General features: G+C 35.7%; 1 protein-coding gene across 1 annotated transcript in view; it reads right to left on the reverse strand.

Annotated features, from left to right (window-relative positions):
- The window catches only part of LOC149806734 (putative ATP-dependent RNA helicase DDX53), a 75,004-nt gene that overhangs the window by 46,309 nt on the left and 7,469 nt on the right, over nt 1-21,226 (reverse strand). The window contains exons 3-7 of the mRNA XM_089956987.1: nt 15,797-15,953; nt 14,034-14,135; nt 4,594-4,675; nt 2,086-2,192; nt 20-75 (exon numbers count right to left, since the gene is read on the reverse strand). Coding sequence (XP_089813113.1) covers nt 20-75; nt 2,086-2,192; nt 4,594-4,675; nt 14,034-14,135; nt 15,797-15,953 — 504 coding nt within the window. The remainder of the gene's footprint in view (nt 1-19; nt 76-2,085; nt 2,193-4,593; nt 4,676-14,033; nt 14,136-15,796; nt 15,954-21,226) is intronic.

Genomic DNA, 21,226 nt, shown 5'->3' on the forward strand with positions numbered 1-21,226 from the left:
GAAAAATTTATAAAAGTACCTGAACTGGAGATGGTTCTGCAAATTTCTGTGCATATATAGTATCTAAAATTTCAGCTGAAATTAGAGAAAAAAGTAGGTCCATTTATTTTCTGCCAAGTAGAGTGATGTTTGTAATGTATACCTTTTTCACCCACTAGAGTCAGTTGGTCTAAATAGGTCACATGAATATGACATAAAAAATTTGAAAGAAAATCTTTAAAACTGCTGCTGCATCACTAATGGAAATCTGATCCCTAGTGTCACCAACACAACTTGACAAAAGCAGTGGCAATATGTTGGTAACATCTGATATCTTAGTGAGTTCAGGAGGTTGTTGTTGTTGTTGTGGGGTTTAACGCCATATTTCAGCACACGATAGGCTATGCATGGCGGCCAGTATTAATGGTGGAGGAAGAACCCAGGAAAACCCGGGGAAGAACCACTGACCCACCAGAAGCTACTGGCAAGCTTTCTTACATACCCACATTGGCTGAATCCTAGACTCGAACCCACGCAGACAGAGGTGAGATGGCAGTGATCCGTAACAGAGAGCGCTTTAGACCACTCGGCCACTCGGGGCCCCAGTTCAGGAGGTAAAGAACTCGAATAGTTACAGTATCTCCAGGTCATATCACATCCGAACTGCACATATTTGTCTTCCTTACTGGGAACATGTCTTAGGGGAATCACTTGAAATTAGAGAACAAAAGTGCCATGCCACAGTAACTAAAATTGAACTGAATGCCAAAACCAGATCTACCACCATCAGTGGATTGAAAATCAGGATGCAAAAGTGAAAATAATCAGGATTTGGAGAAAGAAAATTGGATCAGTGCTTGCGACCATTTATGAGCAAAAACCTTACAAAGGAACTGACATATAAGCTGTCTCAGGGTTCATACAGAATTCTGAATGATAAACACTTAAGACTTTTCCCAAACTTTCAAAGACCACAAGCATCGATTTCCAAGACCTACTTTCACTAACATTTTTAATACAAATTATTTTATATGAGAAAACAATGAATGCAAAATACTACAATATTGTTTAATGATGACATGAAACTGAAAGGGTCATTGAAAGAAAGAAATCAGGAAAACTAGACTAGATCCGAATCTAACAACCTTGGGCAATATTATTCATGATTATGGAAAGAAATTAAAATGTTTGGGTTTATTTCAATTTTCAAAGACATTTAAAGATCTCAGAGTAATCTGCTCGATTTTCCCAAACTTTCAAGGCCTTGAAAATGCTACCTCATTTTTCCCAAATTGTCAAAGACCTTCAAAGACTGTATGAACCCTGTGTCTTATGCTAGTTACTTAAATTAAAAAAATGTATGCTACAGTCATACCATGAAAATCGTTTTTACATTTTCACCTTTTATGCTGATTATTAGTGTTAAATCAATTAATTTCAGCATAAAAGATGAAAATGGAAAACTGAGGGATTTTCATGGTAAGACTAGCGTATTTCATGCGGGGGGGGGGGGGGGGGGGAATTTTTACAACTCTGGATTTGGGGTTAAAATAATTCGAAAATCAGAATTTTCAGATTTTTTTATTTAAAAAAATCATTAAGATTCAGAGAAAATCAGAATAAGTGAGAGGTTTGAAACCTTAACTGGGCTGTTACAGATGTATCGATGGATGTGGCTTACAGTGTATGACCTACCACTGTCATAGTTAGAATAGATAAGCATGGAGAGACTGAGAGATAAACACAGAACATTGCTAACACTAAACAGGCACTCTACCATTTGCATGGTCAATATAGCTTCAGACCAAAACAATTTATTTGGACATGTCCTTTTCAATTTATTTGCTTGTGCATTCTTCTAATGGTTTATAGAAATGAAGCATGATTGAAAGTGATAAAGTAATCTAAACGCAAAAAACTAATAAAAGAACCACCACCACCAAATTAAGAAAACAACTAATTAAAAAAATACTGGACCATTCCCATTAAAATTAATCTACTTAATATCAATATCTACACCAGACACCTCCCTATTTAGACCACTATTTTTAACTTCAATCAGTCTTGGACTTAACTGGAAAGTTCAAATGTATTATGCAAACTTACGATAGTGCTGGAAGGCTTCTTCAAATGTGCGAACTGGATTAGGTATTCTTCCTGGGTTGTTTTCATCTTCTGACAGATCTATCACAGAGATATTATTCTTTCCACGCCTGAAATAGAGACAAACCTTATCAAAGTTCTAATTTCCATTAGAAAATGAACATAACAGTCATGCTCCTTGAGAACACCTAACAATGACACCTTCTTAGAACCCTACAGAATTTTAAGCAAGAAATCCTATAGTAACAGAGATAATGGAATGAATTAATAGATGTCATCACAAAATGTCAACTTAGGTCACAGGGCTTTCTATATTCATATTGGAAATGATAACCATTTAATAATGAACAAGGTGTCTACATGTAAACATGAATCGTCTTGCCAACAAATGCACACTGGGATAGCCGACACTCTGGTATGTGTGTATGTGATTTGGATTTTTAACATAGCTTTAACAATTTTTCAGTCATATCGCTACAATGTTGGGCAGTGTGGCAGTTTATAGTGATGTTTAGCACTAGGGCATCATGTCACAGACATGTAGCATATGTCCCACCCAGACACATTATCCTGACATCTGTCCGACCAGTCCTAACACTAACCTCTTAATGCTGAGTGCCAATTTTGTAAGTCTTTGGTAAGACTTGGCTGAAGATTGAACCCACGACCTCCTGCATCCATGATGGATGCTCTAGCCACTAGGAAAACAAGAGTGGTCTCACTCTGGTATAAGTGTTATGTGTATTTAATTGTGTGCTTAACTTTTGACCATGACTGTATGTTGCAAGAGTTAAAGACCAGTTTTGTTTACAATTAGACTTGGTTTTTCTATTAGAAATCATCACATTCTACCACATTATAGGTAAAGTAAAAATGTGTATAAATAGGAACTTGATAAATAAATAAATTATGAATTCCTATTTCAGATCAGTCTCTGGGAGTCAAGTTGTGTTGTGGACCTCAAAAATAATTCAAGAAGGATCATTTATTTAAAATGTTAATTGAAATTAATAAAGTGCTCATTGATGTTTGGATTTTTGTGACCTCATTAAAAGGAATTCTAGACTGCATAAGTATGTTTTATCATAACATTCATAACTATCGGACTTCATTTGGTACATTCTATAATTTTGGACCTGTGATAGAATGTTTAGAATTATTAGGTATTTAATTCACAATAATGTAAACGTCTCCTGAATTTTCATTCTGTATTGAGTAGAAATAAATTGCATGTTGATTTTACTTAAAAGTGTTGGTTTCACTTGTTTCTGTTACATATTTTACGAGCTAGAGCCATAACAATATGGCTCTCACAGGAGACGGTTGCTGAGGCAATGGTAGTTGAGAGCCAGGCAAAGACATTTGTCGTAAAAGCCGATTCACTTGGTCTTCAATGGATTCAAATATGTTACCCATGGGTTGTGAGTCTAAGCTAATTACTAAGCCTCCATGTGGAGAAGTTACTGTCAATATATAACTCATTGAGATGCATAAACAAAAACTAATGTTCCTTGAAGAGACTGATATTCTATTGCTGAAAAGAATTTCCAAGAATTTACGATATTACTATTCCATCTTTTAACTGCTGTGTTATCTCAGACAGTCTTGATCGGCAAGACTTTCAAAATTAGCTGCTGTGGCAGACATTTTGGCTGTTAGAGTGGCACCATTTTAGGACACTATTAAAAGACTTTTAGCGAAAACCCCATGCCAATACACACACCCAAAACAATTTTTTTTTGTTCAATTCGGAAGCCATACTAGATATCTATGGGGCAATATCTGATATCAGCTTATTTCAAGTTTGAGAAGATGTATCATGTTACATAATGTAGGACAACACGTTGTTGTTGTTGTGGGGTTTAACACAGTACACGATAGGCTATATATGGCGGCCAGTATTAATGGTGGAGGAAGAACCAGAGAAAACCCCGGAAAGAACCACCGACTACCGGGAAGCTACTGGCAAGCTTTCTCACATACCCACATTGGCTGAATCCAAGACTCGAACCAGCGCAGACAGAGGTGAGATGGCAGTGATCCGTAACGAAGAGCACTTTAGACCACTCGGCCACTGCAGGACAACATAACAGAATGCTGCCCCAACCTGGACTAAAATGCAGTGTGTGTGTGTGTGTATATATATAGTATCAGAAAAAGCCATATATACTCGCTTATAAGTCAGGTTAAAATACCAACGTGGACAGAAACTGCAATCACATAATCTGCTGGTGCAATATTTGCAGATATTAGACTATGCAGTTTGCAGTGTGACCCGACTTGTAAGCAACAACAAATAGTATTGCTTTGATTTTGCTCAAATTCTCTAGATTGCTTTCTTATATTTTATGTGAAAAGTCCGTAAAATGTTATTTTTTGGTGCATAAGAAAAGATTTTCTTGTGCAAATGAGCATTGCCTTACTTAGAGCAAATTTTCAGAAAGGTAAAGAGGTTTAATTTTATTAAAAACACAGATTCCATGCTAAAGGTGCTGTATAAGCTGATGGTACCTGATTTCTGCTACATCTTCTGGGTACATGTTGGCAACATTTGGATCCTCAAAGTAAAAATTCTTTTTGATCGGTGGAAGGTCTGTTTAATAGAAATACATGTTAATTGCACTGACAAATCAAACTCTACTGTGAGGAATATAAAATTCAGGATTGGGCATAAAAACAGGATTAATTATGCTGTGTACACCAATCCCTCAGTAACTTGCACCCTGAGAACTTGCGGTCCTGCTTATAACGTGGAGTCAGGCATGGATCCCAATTTGTAAACCAGAAACTACCCCAAAAATTGATCCCTCTTTGTTTTTTAACTTGAAGAAAATCACGATCAAAATTGGTAACGGAAACTTTGATACATCACTTGTTGCATCGTCGCCATCGATAGATAGGACCTGGAAATTTTAACCATTCCTAGTACACCGCAATTAACAATATGTAAGGAAATCTTGATCAATGAAAATGTCACTTAGGTTAAGTGGAGAAAGTACTTTAATAAATAAATACAAATTAAATTTTAAAAAATTATCAATTTAAATTTGTGTTCTAGTTCTATCTTTTAGTTCCTTTTAAGAGTAATTGTCATAATTGCAATGTGTCCTCTTGTAATTAAATGTAAAATGCGCCAATCTACCGTAACAGCCATGTCCACGAGTGTTTCTCTATGTACCTAATTAAGTTCCAACTGTTTTAATAACTGACTTGCAGAAGTATTTGTTGTATTGTTGCACTGAATACAAAGCTGGCCTCCTTTGTATTATCACATTATGTCTTTGAATCAAATAAAGGAGGTGGAATAAAAGAAAAGGCATGAAAATCCTACAAATTAAAATCTAGCAGCCCCGGTCTTATGTCGGGCGAACTCACTTCATTTAATCAATCGAACACTGTTATAAGTGTTATTGTGTATGTAACATATGTGCCTTAAATTAACCAACTTTTTCATAACTGATCAAAGATAGCATGGCAGCCAAGCGAAATGAATGCTTCGTAAAAGAAAGAGCTTGATTTCACAGATATGGACCATTGTGGGCAACAGAGTTTCTGAGAATTCTTAAACTGGCACTTAGAGATATCCTCAAGGATGATAAGAAGTTTCATTATTACTTCCAATGAAATCATGACATCAATAATGTACTAACTGAACTGAAAAATTGAGTTTCACTGTTGACAATTGTCTCACAAAATAAATGTCACTTGTTTTTGAAGAAGAAAAAAAGTAATTTTGTTTGGTGGGATATCAACATTTAGTCTAGTTTCCTGCTATAGGTACTCCTGATTTGTCAGGATACTATTAAACGCCACTACGGGAACCAGACTCATCAAGAAAACAAAATGCAGTGACGTAATACACAGATTTTTGCGCACGTGTGATTGTTGTTGAAAGCAGTTGGAACGATCTTTCACATGTTGGACATTTTGAAATAAATGTTATTTAATAAATAAAATAACAAACAACTTCATTATAAAAAGCACGTTATTTAAAATTATTATTGATGTGATTGTAAAATTAGGATTCAGTCATTAAACAGCCCAGTTCTCTAATTTTTTCAATTTTTGGAGGTCCCTTGGTAACTCACGCACTCGCTTATAGTGCAGTCCATGTTTGTGGACCCCGATATGCGCGAATGGACAAGTGACATGTCTTGTACATGCATCATTGTTTTAACAGACAAGCCTGGCCTCACACTTGCTGAAGATATCCTAGGCAGTTTTAAAATTTGGTATTTAATTAAATCAGAGTTTCATTCTACTTTTATTCATTCAGAAGAAACCTGTCCAATTAAGAAGTGGCCCTGGTGCGTCTGATGTTATCCACTTGGCAAACAATGGTCTAAAACACAAATGTAGTAATAAATCATGTGCCCACAGTACAGCAGACACCCAATGATATATTCCAGCCATCTGGTAGAAATTGGTGATGCTCTGAATTCATTTATTTTTGTAGGCACTAGTTTTGAGCTTTTGCACACACAGACACCCAGAAACGCTTTCTTCGGCATTTACATTCATGGCTGGAATAAGGCAACCATAACATCTATGAAAATTTTTACTTCCTGAAAAAGATATTTTGGGAGTGGATACAAATAATTTGAATTATATAATTCTTACTTGCCATTAATTCATTTCTTTAAATTTCTGGGACTCAATTCCCCTGTTCAAATTCATTATTCCATCTTAAAATTAGTACAGGAGGACCTGAACTGAAAAGAATACTATCCTAGTCTGACACTTCAGACATAGCCAACACAAAGAGTACCATACTCTTTGGACTATAACCCACATCACAGAACATCAGAGTGGGAGGAGGGAACCTTTGCAGTATAAGTCAATAAGTATCAAGTATCAAAATTAGTCTTATCCCCCACCTCAATACATTTTAATAGCAGTCATACATTATCTGCTACTACTGTATTGCTGAATTTACCAGTTAGAAAGGAGGCCGAAAGCCTAAAAAAATAAAAATTGGTCTATTAAATGTACGTTTTAATGTTGTGTTGGGAACAATTGTCAATAGAGTGCTTTTCTAACAAAGTTATTTGTTTTTATGTAAAAATGACCTTAAATTTCCAAGATGACCAACCAGTGAGAGATTGTTAAAAATGTTCCAGCTGGTTTCAACAACCATCACTTGTACGTGAAAACACTGTGTATTACATCACTGCTTTATGCTGTTGTTGAGTAGTCTGGTGCCCTGATCCTTACACTCCCAGATTTGCTCTCTGTGACAGTGGAATTCAACGCAAGGAGCATACAAATCAGGGAACAAGATTACTTACTGATTCAAAATTCACAATCAAACAAGATTCCTTTCATTAAAAAAGCAAGATCACAACAAAACCCCTGAAGACTTGGCTTGTGAAACAGCCGTGACCGTTGGAAGTCATTTTTTTTATTGTTCTATTAAAATATTGATGCAATGATTTCATTACAAGTAACAGTGATACTTCTCATCCATTAGGAAATCTCCAAGTACCAATTCAGTAATTACAAATTAACTACAAACTCTGAAACTAGTTTCTCATTAATAAAATGTATCTGTGAAACATAATTTTATGTCATCAAGTATTCATTTTCTTTGGTTGCCTTGCTATCTTTGATTACAGTTGTGAATGAGTATGCTAATTTAAGGTAGTTTAATTATATTACAGTCACAAAATAAAAAATAAAAATTTTAAGTGTTCACTCAAGAGGGGCCACTAACTCTCATGCAGGTTGAATTTGCATGCATTTTAACTTTTCATTTATTCCACCCCCTTTATTTAATACAAAAGACTAATTAATGTGGTAATACAAGGTCAGCATTTAATTCGGTGCAACAATACAATACCAATCTTACTGCAACAAATATTTACGAAAATTAGGTATCAAAATGTCGGCAATTAGGTTCTCAGCGAAACGCTCATGGTCATAGCTGTTACGGTAGAGTGACATATTTCATGTTTGAATACAACATGGAAAATTGTAATTATGAGCATCACACTTAAACCAAACAAAAAGATAAAATACGTGCATTTCACTTCATAAAAAAACTTATTTAATTGGTATGTATTTATTACTGAGCTGCCTCAAGTGGGCGTTAGCATAGTTTTCATTGATCAAAATTTCATTGCATACTGTTATTTATGGTGTACCAAGAATGAAGTTTGGAAAGAAATTATAAATACATGACTTCTTATTAAAAGTTGACAATTTCATAATATTGATCCAAACTTCCAGGTCACATCGGCCGTTTTTGACGATAAAATGAGTGATATCATAAGGTTTCATTTACCATTTTTTATCACAATTTTTATGTTGAACAATTCGGGGTCAAATTATTGGTACTTTTTCTAATTAAAAAAATGGGATCCACGATTGACCCACGTTATAAGTGTGTTCGTGAGTTATCAGAGTGCAGGTTATCGAGGGAATGGTATATTGTACTTACCCTTATGGTAGGTGTTTACTACTGTAACCTAGTAGAAGGCTGGGCCATATTGTACTGTCACTATAGGCATCACCCTATAATACTCTCAATCTGATGCCGCAAAGATCTAAGATAAAAGATAAAGTAGTGTGAGATTGATCCAAGGTGGTTCTCATAACATCTCAACATGAGTGATTAAAAAAGACCCAAGATGCAGCAGCAGCACTAACATCAAGAGCTTTAATTCTCATGAAAAAAGGGTCTATTTCAGTGAGGAACTGAAAAGCCCAATTGATTGCAAGGACAATCCATATGGAAACAGTGGTCACTGAACCTCAGTGTTAGGAACGGATGCCCTATAAACCTTAACAGTAAACACCAAACTTGTGTGTTAGGAAGTGGACCTTAGTAGTGGACACCAAACATCTTTTTCCTCAGAATGAAGATCTACAACTGGGTTAAAAGGTGGACAGCTAGGATCAACAAATTTGCTATTGTAACAATCACAAATGATTTTCTGTATTGTAAATCTTGCAAGTAGAATGCCTACTGATGATGGAATTGACAACCTTGCTCAGAAACGGATTCTGGTGGATTGATCACAAGAGATGTGCCAGGAGTGAAAACAGGATCTATGGGCTGCTGTGGAGGCAAGAACCCATGTTCTGTGACAACAGGTCCATCCTCTGTGGTAATCTCTTTGACTTGTCTCCCAAAAGGCGGCCTAGGCTGTTGAACTATGACCACTTGGGTTACAGGGTACCAAGATGAGTCATACTGAGGCAATCCTGACTTGAGAGAACACCTATGGTATTATAATGAAAGATGAATAACATGTGAATACCGATGATCACACTTTAATTGAAAATGACCATGGCCCTGACCCTCTAATCTGGTACTGAAGAAAAATAAGGGAGCATGTTGTTCAGTCTCATAGCAACCGCAGTCCAGCAAGGGTCTTTCACACAGTCAAAAAAGTGCAAGGCCATTTCATGAGGACTACATGACACCCTCTGGACAGACTGCACAGATATTCCTCTTGCCCACAATATGGTGGACCTTGAGAGTGTTCCCCTCCAAGACTGCCCATGAGAGGAGCTTCAAGATTTCTGCTTAAAGAGATGGAGCATGTGTATCTCACAGAAGTAAACTACAACTGACATGTTTTCTGAAGCAACCATCATGCAATGATAAGGTTGGCACACCGTGTAAGGCTAAATACACTGTCTGCATTTCCACCTAAAGGGGACAGACAGCTGATTGGACCTTGTAGCAGGAAAGAGAAACCAGCAGCTCAAGCAAAAAGAATACTGACCACCCCTTCTACTGCCTGGCTAATTCTTGTACCATGGGAAAACTTCTATGTAAGCTCCTGGACTACTGGCAAGTGTGGTGGCAAATAAAGATCTGGACAAGATGCTGCCCCAGACAGCCTCCCAAAAGTGAAGAGAAACTTGTTCTCAGTGTCAGAAGGTTTAGGACAAGTCTTGCAGCAGCCTTCATTCACTATCAGCTGTCCAAACTTCCTCACCCTTTAACACATTGCTTGACAGTTGACAGGAGATAGAGACCCAAATGGAGGAGGGACCATTGCCACCAGTTCCTAGAGTACACTAACATGGAGACAGAGACGCGAATGGAGGAACCATTGCCACCAGTTCCTCGAGTACACTAACATGGAGATGGAGACCCAAATGGAGGAGGGACCATTGCCACCAGTTCCTAGATTACACTAACATGGAGATGGAGACCCGAATGGAGGAGGGACCATTGCCACCAGTTCGTCTTGTACAATAACAAAAAGATGAAATCATCATCTTAAGCCCACTTCAAACTGAGACAGGACTGTACCTCCCCCTACCTCTCTCTTGACAGGGAGATGTCAAAATGAGGTTGTTCTCATTAAAAAAACTGCTCATGAGAGCCTATTAGTCAAACACCTAGGTGAGTGGGCTCATTTATCCCTTCTAGATCATCAGGAGGGCAAGTGCATACATGCCAGTGCTGATGAGGAGAAAGTGTAATCCATGTGGACAATAAGAGTAACCCGAGCTGAAAAAGAGTAATCTACATATGATATAATAAATTCAATAAGCATATGTACAAAATGATTTGTTTACCCCATCTGGTCTTTTAACATCAATTACTGGTTCAAATTTTCATATATAGCATTATGAGCTTTAAAAAGCACCAGTTTCTCATACTGCATTTCAAAACAATTTGTACCAGCTGAGATTACGTTTTGCACACCAGCAGAGCACTAAGTGCTGGGTTACAGAGCCTGGATCTTAATACAGTTTTATTTTTTTTGACAATCTGAACGATCTCTCACAGTCAGCATTAGAAGGGTAATGAACAATATTCCTTTCATAACCTGACAAAAATAGAGGAAATATATATTTTCCAGTTACTGGATCTTTTAGCTGGGAAATAAGGTGCCATTGCACATCAACTCTGTCTGCCTGAAGTACATTTTCAGGTAGAATGCCAACTTGATACTCCTGGGGATCTCCTTCTAGTTTATCAGCAGCCTTTCCTGCAGCAAGGTGCATCACATGACAGGGACAACCTGGTATGTACACTGATGGAGACATTTTTCAAAATACAGAATGCAGCTTTGTTACGAATTCTAACCACTGATGCATTATTAGCTGAAAACCCCACACAGTTCCGAAAACTTATGTTTATTCAAAGCATTATCAAATAAAAAAAATGTTTTCTCCAGTGGAATCTACTGTTATTTATGGTGATGAAAGAAGACTTTTTCGTTGTCAAATTCACTTACACAGACTAGGTACAACATTTAGTCATCTTAATCAATGTTGCAACACTAAATGGCCCAATATTCATGGCTTCTGCAATTTTAAGCACATTATCTTCTGCTAAAAACCTAACAATATTAGATGATTTTGTTCTTGCAGATGCATATTTCTGCAATTTTGGAATCAGAAAACATCCATTTGAACAAAGGACCAATGTAGTCTTTTACTACTAGGGGTAGTCCATATTCTATTAAGAACTCGGTAATTCATGCAAAAAATCGTGAGCGTTGGCAGCTCTGATACTGTTAGGAAAGTGCATGCAAGGACGGACATGCGTATTCTTATGTCGCAGTTCCATAGAAGCCGTCTTTTCTAGAATAAGGTCTGAAAGATTAATGGGATGTTAATAAAAACAAGAATTTTTTTAAAAACTTTTTTGGGGAGGGATATATACTGAAAATGCATAACCAGAAAACATTTATGCATATTTGGAGGGAAAATGATTCTCATTTGTCTCCTATAACTGATCATACCAAGTTTAATAAAAATTCATTTGGATGTTCAAGAGAAGTTGAAAATTGGTTTTCCACATGGCTCTTGTTGAAGCTCACCAAAGCACCTTGCATACAAATATTAGAAAGTTCCTACAAAGTTTTATCAAAACAGGCTCAGTTGTCTTAGAAAAGATTTTTTAAAAAAAGGTTTTCAATATGGCTGCCATGGCCATCACCCAATTACTGGCAGTGCCATCCCAAACACAATTCTGGAATTCGGATAGTGCATGTCCTATGGCACATTTCCAGATTTTCATCAGAACTGGCACGGCCATTCTAAAGAATAAGCTGAAAATATATTCCACATGGTTGACTATGAAGCTATACCATTGCCAAGGCAACCACATGATACACAGCACTTGTTCACCATTTCCTTAGAAGCACTGTTACTACGTTTAATTAGAATTGGCTGACCAGTTATGGAGAAGTTGAAAAAATGGGGTTACCATATATCTGCAATGAAAGCTACAATATTGCTAAGTAAACCAGCCCTGACTCAATTTCTGACTGAGGATTTCCTAACATTCCTCATCAGCTGATCAAAATCTGGCAGAGCTGGTCTAGAGAAGAAGCTAAATACATTTTCCACCTCACTGTTAAGAAAGTTACAACAGTGGTAGAGGAGACATCCAAATACAATATTTATACAGCATGTCATAAGAAACATTTCAAATTTCCTCCATATCAGCTCTGAAATTCTTCTGAAAATGGAAATGAATTTTCAATTTTTGTTGTTTTGGAAACCAATGCTAGGGGAACACCAACAGGGAACATGATTTTGGTAGAACATGTTCTGGGGAAAATTTCTGTCTCGTCCGATCCAATTTTAACACTGCAAGTCGTAAGTCAAAAATAGCAAATGTGCATGGATGGATGGACTGACAATAAATTTGGATATATGATGGACACAGAGTATTATCAATTTTTTGGGAGGGGGATATATCGAAAATGCGTAATCCGAATACATTTCCGCGTAAGGATTAATTTAGTGGGAAAAAAACGTAATGGTTGGCATGTATGCCAAAGTCACTAAATGAGTTATCTTTTCATCCAAATCATTTATCCCAAGTACGAAGAAAATCCATCAAGGGGTTTAAGAAACATAAACAAATGAGAACAATTAACATATTACACGACTATGTTATCAAGACAATCTCATATTTAAAGATTTTTTTAAAAAAAGTCATCAGTGACTTACTTAATAGATTTTTTTTTTATACAATTATAATAAAAATGTTAATATATCTTTGGAATAACTAGATCTATTAGCTTTGAATGTTGAAACTCAGAAATAAGTTGTGAGCAAAATAACTTTAAGCAGGCTTACCTCAATCAAACCAAATTATTTTGTGTTGCTGATGCACAACACTCAGTAGAGCAATTACTAATAGATGCATTGCAATGGGACAATCAAGGTCAATAACTCTTCAAAATGATAATGCTGAAAATTAAACTCATTCAAAGCCTCTGGTAGAGAAATACCTGCCAAATATTACTCAATACAACAATCCTTGGTGTAGTAAAATCAAATTAAAAAGGACAATCTTAAGGTATAACTCATGGAATAAAATCAAACTCATTCAAGGTCTCATAAATATTAATGCTGCAAATCACATTTGGTTCATAAAGATATGATGTGGAAACAAAAGCCAGGAAGAAAGTTAATCATGGGACATAACTCTTGTAATGATATGGTAGAATGCTGGAAATGAAACTCATTCAAAGTCAAAGTCATTAAAGGTCTCAACAATATGAAGCAACATACACCATTTGGTTAAAATGTACCAAACTTAGATATAGCTATAATGCAGAAACCAATATCAAAATAAAGTGTTGTTATAGGGAAGTACCTCCAATAAATGCTGTCATGAAATGCTGAAAGTATCACTCTAATGAATTCTGTTGACTTCATTATTATGATACTGTAAATAATAAACATGAATATTTTGCTTTTGTACTGTAATCTGCATGCAGAACAAGCTGCTTCATTTATTGGTGCTGAGGAAATGGTAACCAAGTGCCTTTCCCAATGACACACTAAGGTCTCTAAATCAAGCTAGCCTGAGCATTTGTCAAATCCATGAACCTACCATATGACCTGTTATATTTTCATGCAATTATAGCATTTTTCCCCTCATTTCTGAAGCTCAAGACTTAGAACCTTGTAGTCTATCTTTTACAAATAAATATTTTCTTTCTGGCATACAAAAATGTTACCTTTAAACTTCAAAATATCATTAGCTTCCTTGTTGGCCCAGATTGATGCCCAATTTATCTTCGGCTTCTCTACCAAATTGCTAGTTTCATTGATCTGACCACCTAAAAAAATGTAAATACCACTGCTTCAATAATGTGCATACATGTTATATCTGGTATGTGCTCAAGCAACACGAAGAGAAAAAGAGGGAAATATACGAACAAAAATACAGTGAAACCTCTCAAAACAGAGGTCACTCGAGACAAAATTAAATTTTCAGTTTTTTGAGGACTTCTTAGTTTACTGGTGTTCTCTCTTCCCCCCAAGATATAGATGTGATGTTGTTGTTATGGGTTTAGCGACATTTACCAGCACATGAAAGGCTATACATGATGGTCAGTATATCTGGAGGAGGAAGAATCTGGGAAAAGCCAGGGACAAACCTCAAAGCTACTAGCAAGCTTTCTCACATACCCATACTGACTGAGTCTAAGACTCAAAACCAGATAGAAAGAGGTGAAATGTCAGTGATCAATAAAGGCGAATACCTTAGACCAGTGGTTACCAACCTTTTCAAGTATGAAGACACCTTTTTAACTTGAAAACTTTTTACCGATCACCACATGCTAATATTTGTACCTTTAGTTAATAAAGAAAATACATGAAGACAAAACACTGTTATGAACTCAGTAACCACTGTAAATCATTTCACATTTTATTCATCAAAACAAAAAATACATGCATTTAATATTTTTTTTTTACTATACGAGTCAAACATATTATTTAGTCAGTCACAGATACCATGGAATAACCCGACAGGTTATGAAACAATGCCGTTGACCAATCAGACACCTGATCCCATGATGTGATATCATTTAAGATACAAGTAAATGTTTATATGTTTTGATCAATAACTATTCAATTTGTACTGATAATTAGGACTCCAATATATTTTTTATGTATTTTTACAACTGGTATCTTTCTTACTAACCATGTTGAAAAGCACTGCATATAAAAGATGAGGAGTAGATAATTTATATCTGTAACAGATTATAACATACAGATTTGCCAAACTAATCCAGAGACAAGGCCTTTTACAGGGGCAGAAAAATTTATTACCTGGTGGTCTGAAACAACTTACAAGTTTACTGGCCAACCAAAGGACTCAAACTCAAAGCCCAGATGGACAACTAGCTTTGCTGGCAATGGTTTTAAAATATGTTGACATGATGCAAAAGCAATAAAATTATGTTGCCTGCATGAAATTACAAAAGAAAATGGATAATTTTGTCACTCATTTTTACATAATTTTAAAGAAATTTTATTTGGAAATGCCTGAAAGATTTCAAATTGAACAATCTATCTTTCTGAAAATATTTCTACCAATGACATTCTGATACAAATCCCCTTCCCCATTTCGTCATGCTAATGATAAACTTTTCAAAATGAATATGATCATTATTTCTTCATAATAAAATATTTCAACAAGCAATAAAAAAAGAACATCCTTCCGAAAACAAGGTTTCTGCAATGTTGATGATGTATCAAAAATGTTCTACAAATATACTGTTCTGTGCTAAACAGCAACACCATCTTTTCTGTGGATCTTTACGTAGATTTGTTTGTAATTTTGCATGACATGGCTCTTAATGAGCATGTATAAAACAACATCTTGACTCAACTTCCAAGTATAACTTTGCCACTGTGTACAGTTCACATTACACAAACACCCTCTTCAAATTATCTGGATATGGCTGAAGCATTTAAGAATTTTCAATACTACCTCCTCTGAATGAGTTGGTATAGGTACTGCCATTGCGGCCTCTTCCATAGGACTCTTCACACAGTTCTTCAATCAGCTCCTTTGCTTTAGTCTGGGCTTCTTCAGTTCCAATTAGATCAATACTAGTTTCATCATGGTTGTCTTCTCCTGTCTGAATCTGAAATAAAGTGGATTGGTACCGATACAAAACACAGTCTGACAATGAAGTTATCAGTAAATTAGTAATGATGCCATAACAGGTCAAATGCAAAGCTTGCAAACTGTTCCAACTACATGTATATAGCTGTATGTGCATGTTTAGCTAAAGGAAAAAATAATTTTGAACAATGTTACATCAGAACCCACGATGTTGTTAATGAACATGCCTTAGACTGAAACTTCGCACACATTCTATAACTAGGTCTTTACCAAATCTAATTAAAAGTTTCTCAAACATGTTTAGAAGTCAAAAATAGGTTTACACATAGCTGTAATGGAAGTTGCCTCAGAAGGAATTGTATTATATTATTAATGAACTTGAGCTACAAAATCCTGTTAAAATTTCTAAACCATTCAATAAAAATAGTAAAGTCTGGACATCCATAGTAGGCAGTCAGCATACTTATGATATCAGAGTATGCCAATAACATGACATGTTTAAAATACATGCCTTTTGCCTTTTATTACCACTTCCTGTTTGTGTTTTTAAAAGGAAAATTAAAGTAATTAAATTCTGTTCTTGCATTCATTAAGATGAGTGCAGAACACCCCTCAAGAAGAATTTTTTAAAACATCCAAAGAATTATGAATTAAAAGTAGGCATTAACTAACAGTGTCATCCAAGCTTGATTAGGAAAAGGTCTTGTCTTTAAACTAGAGTGGCAATGAAGAGGAAGAAAGCTGTAGACAGATTAAGACAGCATACTGTTTTGGTTAAAAAGATTGGTTGTATACAATGCATTCTGTTATGCATTAAGTTAGAAATGCCTGGACTCCCATTTAAACAGAGATGTTGATCCCTACCAGCTGAGTATGTAATTGGTGTATCCAATAAAGTTCTCTATCTGTCCGATTAAAATGCTACTAGAAAGCTCTGAATCAGACTGTATGATTTCTATTATCAAACAATGAACACAGTTTATGTTGTGGTAAGATTGGTTAATGTACTTAGACACTGGGGTATTCTTTTTATTACAGATATCCCAGTGATGTTCTTTTATTCTCACTTGGGATTCCCTTTCAGTAAAGATGTACAAGTAAACGACATTTTTACAATGACCTCTTAATTCTGAAGCATATTTAAGGTTTGCAAATGTGATTCTGAATCAGTGTTTTCCTTTACGCACATTTGTGCGTCAGGGACACATGCTGAAGAAAATTAACATGCCATGCGTTTTTTTTTTAACACAAAGGATTCGCATAATGCAATCAGAATTTATTTAATATCCAATGCTTTGGATGAGGGATGGCATCGTTTATACTTCGGACATAGGCAGTGACTGATTCCCTGCTTTGTTTGCTCCCTGCATTACACTCTTCTATTCATATAGTGGAGTGCAACGCATGAAGCATAAGAAACAGGGAACCAGACTAGCATAGGCAATGTTATAGAGTAGCTTCACCATATCTCGCGAGCTCTCATGCGATTTCCATCGAGCTCAGCAAAATGTCAGGTCTCAATGCTTGTTGCACTAGAAAGTGATCTCCAACTTAAAACTGGAACTGTAGATCTAACTTTAATGAAAAATGGAGACAATAATTCCCTTGACTGGAATACAGCACATCCATTAGGATTACCAGTGTGACTTGTAATTGTGTGATTGCAAAGACTGCAAAAGTGAATAATCCTTTCATGACAGAGTTTAAAAATTATTAAAAAATCTGCCCTCCTTTGCCACAAGATAGCTAGAGAATACACTATAACCCAAGACATTTTTTCACAACAATGAAATCAGTAAACTTGCCAAGACAAATGCATTATTTGGATTATAAGGTCAGAGGGTAATTGCAAATTTTGATGGTTTTTAGCTTTGCTGAGATATAAAAGAAATATCTTAATTTTCAGTGTAACCTATTAGAAAGAAGATGAATCATTATCCTCCCTGATTTTTTGATAAATGTGTTCTAGGACGAAGTACGATGAAACCAATGATAGTACACATTTTATGACAGACGGTAAATTAACTGCCATTTGGTTAAAAAGATTTATTTGGCTGTTTGTATTGGCTTATATGTAATGTGTTGGTCTATAATATTGCTTCAAGAGAGAGAGAGAGAGAGAGAGAGAGAGAGAGAGAGAGAGAGAGATAGAGAGAATCTTGCGCAAGTTGCAATATCCTATTTCAAGCTGAAAATGTACGGGTCAGATGAAATTTTTTCAGTACATTTAGAAGTATTGCACTGTCTGAAAATAAAACATCCAGAATGTCTGACTTGTGCACATTTGCAAATCAGTTCAGAAAATGAATGTTTATCAAACATATTTATTTTCGCTTTCCTATTTTGTCCTATGCAGTCTTAAAATGTGTGACCCAAAGGTCAACTTCCAAGGGTAGGAATAGACCATGGACCGAAACTACTTTGTACATCCGATGTCGTTTATGCTAGCTCATGGGCCACTCATGTATTTATGTTAGACATAACCAGAGATTTTCTTTCAACGTGTGTCGATTGTTGATTCAGTATATTATTTGACCCCCAGTTCTGACACCAAGTATTTTTTTAACCCTCAATTTTACACCCCTGGGGGATACACTGTTCTGAATATTTTACATTTATCCATTTTCATGCAAAACTGCAATTAAAGGTCTCGCAATCTAGTACTTTGTTGATGAATACCCATCAAGCATGGGTGCTTACTTGAAAACTTAGCTTTTATTCATTGATTTCTTAATTTAAAATCAATCCTTGGTGCAAAGATCAGTTGATTTTGGAATATCTCTGGAAGAGTCAGTTTGACAACCAGCCTGAGAGATTATAATAAACAATGAAGAAAATAATTATCTTTATCGTATGAATGATAGCTGGTATCTTCTATCCTTCTGTGATGGATTTAGTATATTTAAATGACATTTTTTTTTGGCCTGCTTTGGATAAAGCATTCTGCTAAAATTGGAGTTGGATAGCCTCTTCTTTCACAGAACTGGATGAGATTGGAGGCTGAAGTGCCAACAGTCTTTTGAGTTGAAAATATGAATCAACAAGACCAATTCCCTCTCATGAGTTACAAAGATAATGAGACCGGTATGAGACTATGGGTGATCGAACAACCCCTGCAGATGGGTGGGAACTCCTCAACATCATATCAAGCAACACCGTCATTCTCTTATGTATGTCTATATTGTGTCTTTTCTACTTTTGCTGCATTACTGTAGATTGGAAAAGCTTTAAATAGGTGTATACAAGTTTTAAAAACAATCTTAATACTGAAACTGTTGACGAGTTTTGGGTACTTTCCCAGTGGATCATTGAGTCAGGTGGGTTCTGTTGCTATGGAATGTATTGTAAAATGTCACATAGGAGGTATTGCAAAATAGATCGAGCTGCAAAATATTACGATGTAAAGCTGTAATGTGTATGTAAGGATGAAAAAGTGGACAATTCATTCATTCCTATATCCTATGTTCTTGTTTTAATATCAGACAGCAAATGTATTTAATGTTGTGTTAAGATATTATATGAGAGGAAACATTTGTTGGTAATATTCAATGGAATTATGAAGTGCCTATTGATTTTGGACAAAAGTATTATTCTGGGATTATTGTTTATTCAGTCAAAGAAATTTTGGACAATGCCACTGATACATCAATACTGTTGGCACTTCAGCATATTTAAGGCTACTAATACATCAACACTTCTGAGGACCTGTGATGGAACTTTTTAGGACTATTTTGGATTTAATTCACAATACTGTAAGTTCCTCTTAAATTTTCATTTTATAATTAAATTATCTGTTAAGCTTTACACAAGTTGTTAATTTTGCTTCTTTCTGTTACTTAAGACCATATTGTCATAACAATTCATAATGCAACATGTTAAAAGAAACAGCATAATGGACTGTTTAAATCAAAAGTTCATTTTTATTTGATATTCCATGAAATATCCATCTTTGGAAAAACTGCAATCCTTTTCCCATGGGTGTTTACAGAAAAGATAAACTTATTTTTCAAATAATTCTGAAAAATGCAGATAAAGTATTTTCGAATGAGAAACAATCACAGAATTATGCAGAGTTTGACAATTGTACTATATTTTCATGTACGTACTATATAAATTCTGCTTTACTATTTTTACAGACCTAACCGTAGCAAGACCATCTCATTAAGACAGTTGATTTTTTTCAGTAAGTTGGATCAGTTTTCAAAATATCATGTACTACCAGGGATCGTACTGGGCTTCGCCAATGTCGCAAATTGCGATTTTTTTTTCCTTATTGGCGACAAAAATATCCCATCTGGCGATTTTTTTGGCGACATACTTTTTGGTTATTTAATTTGTACATACAATCATGGATTTGGACTGGATAAATTAAAAGGGAGAACGAAAGGAAGCCACAAACCTGACTAAGCAATGCATTGGAATCAATCTGTTACACAAACGATCCTTTGTTCGTATTGACAACCCCATCTTTACAGTGCACTGTTACATCATAATCTGCTTATGCCGACATCTGGGCTGAGTGCTGTATGCTGCGATACAGTCAATCATGCTACCACACTACACCACTCCCTCGATAACTCGCGCACATCGGGGTCCAGAAACATCGACCGCACTATAAGCGAGGGGCGAGTTATCGAGGGACCTATAAAATAAGCCCAAAACCAATAAAGTGATTGACGACATAACGTAAAAATGGGGGGGGGGGGGTAGGCAGATTATACTGTTGAATATTCACTTTATAATCGTTCTGAGATTAACTGTTAATAAATATCTCTTCATAACGGTGTACTTTATTATTTTCTCATAGGACAACATTAAAAATTTCAGGATAAATTACAGTATATTGAGGCGATCATCGAAAACATTATTCCACGTGGTTTCCGTTCGCTGAACATGTGTAAGTGTCACACATTGTGTACTACGTCACTAATTTTTATGTTGAATTGTATACATTCTAGTTTTATTGTTTGAGCCAAATTATAATTTTTTTTACACAAAAGATCGACTCTTTTCGAGAAACAGTGTCGATCGAACGATAGATAGATAGATAGATTTGAATGCGATAGAAGTAAAATGGGGAAAAAAAAAACAAGAGTTAATCAGTACTAACATATTTAATTGGTCTCAAATTTAAAACAACGTAAATTAGAACAAGTTAATACTTGCCGTTTGTGCCGCGCTTGACAAATATCAATTCACTTTTTGAAAATATCAGTTAATTTTTTTTGTGTGTGTTACTCCTTGGTTTCTCTGCCGCCGAGCAAAATCCCCCAGATTTCTCAACTGCATGAG

The sequence above is a fragment of the Sinohyriopsis cumingii genome, chromosome 1, assembly GCF_028554795.1.
Source record: "Sinohyriopsis cumingii isolate HCF-2022 chromosome 1, ASM2855479v2, whole genome shotgun sequence".
NCBI classification, from domain to species: domain Eukaryota; kingdom Metazoa; phylum Mollusca; class Bivalvia; order Unionida; family Unionidae; genus Sinohyriopsis; species Sinohyriopsis cumingii.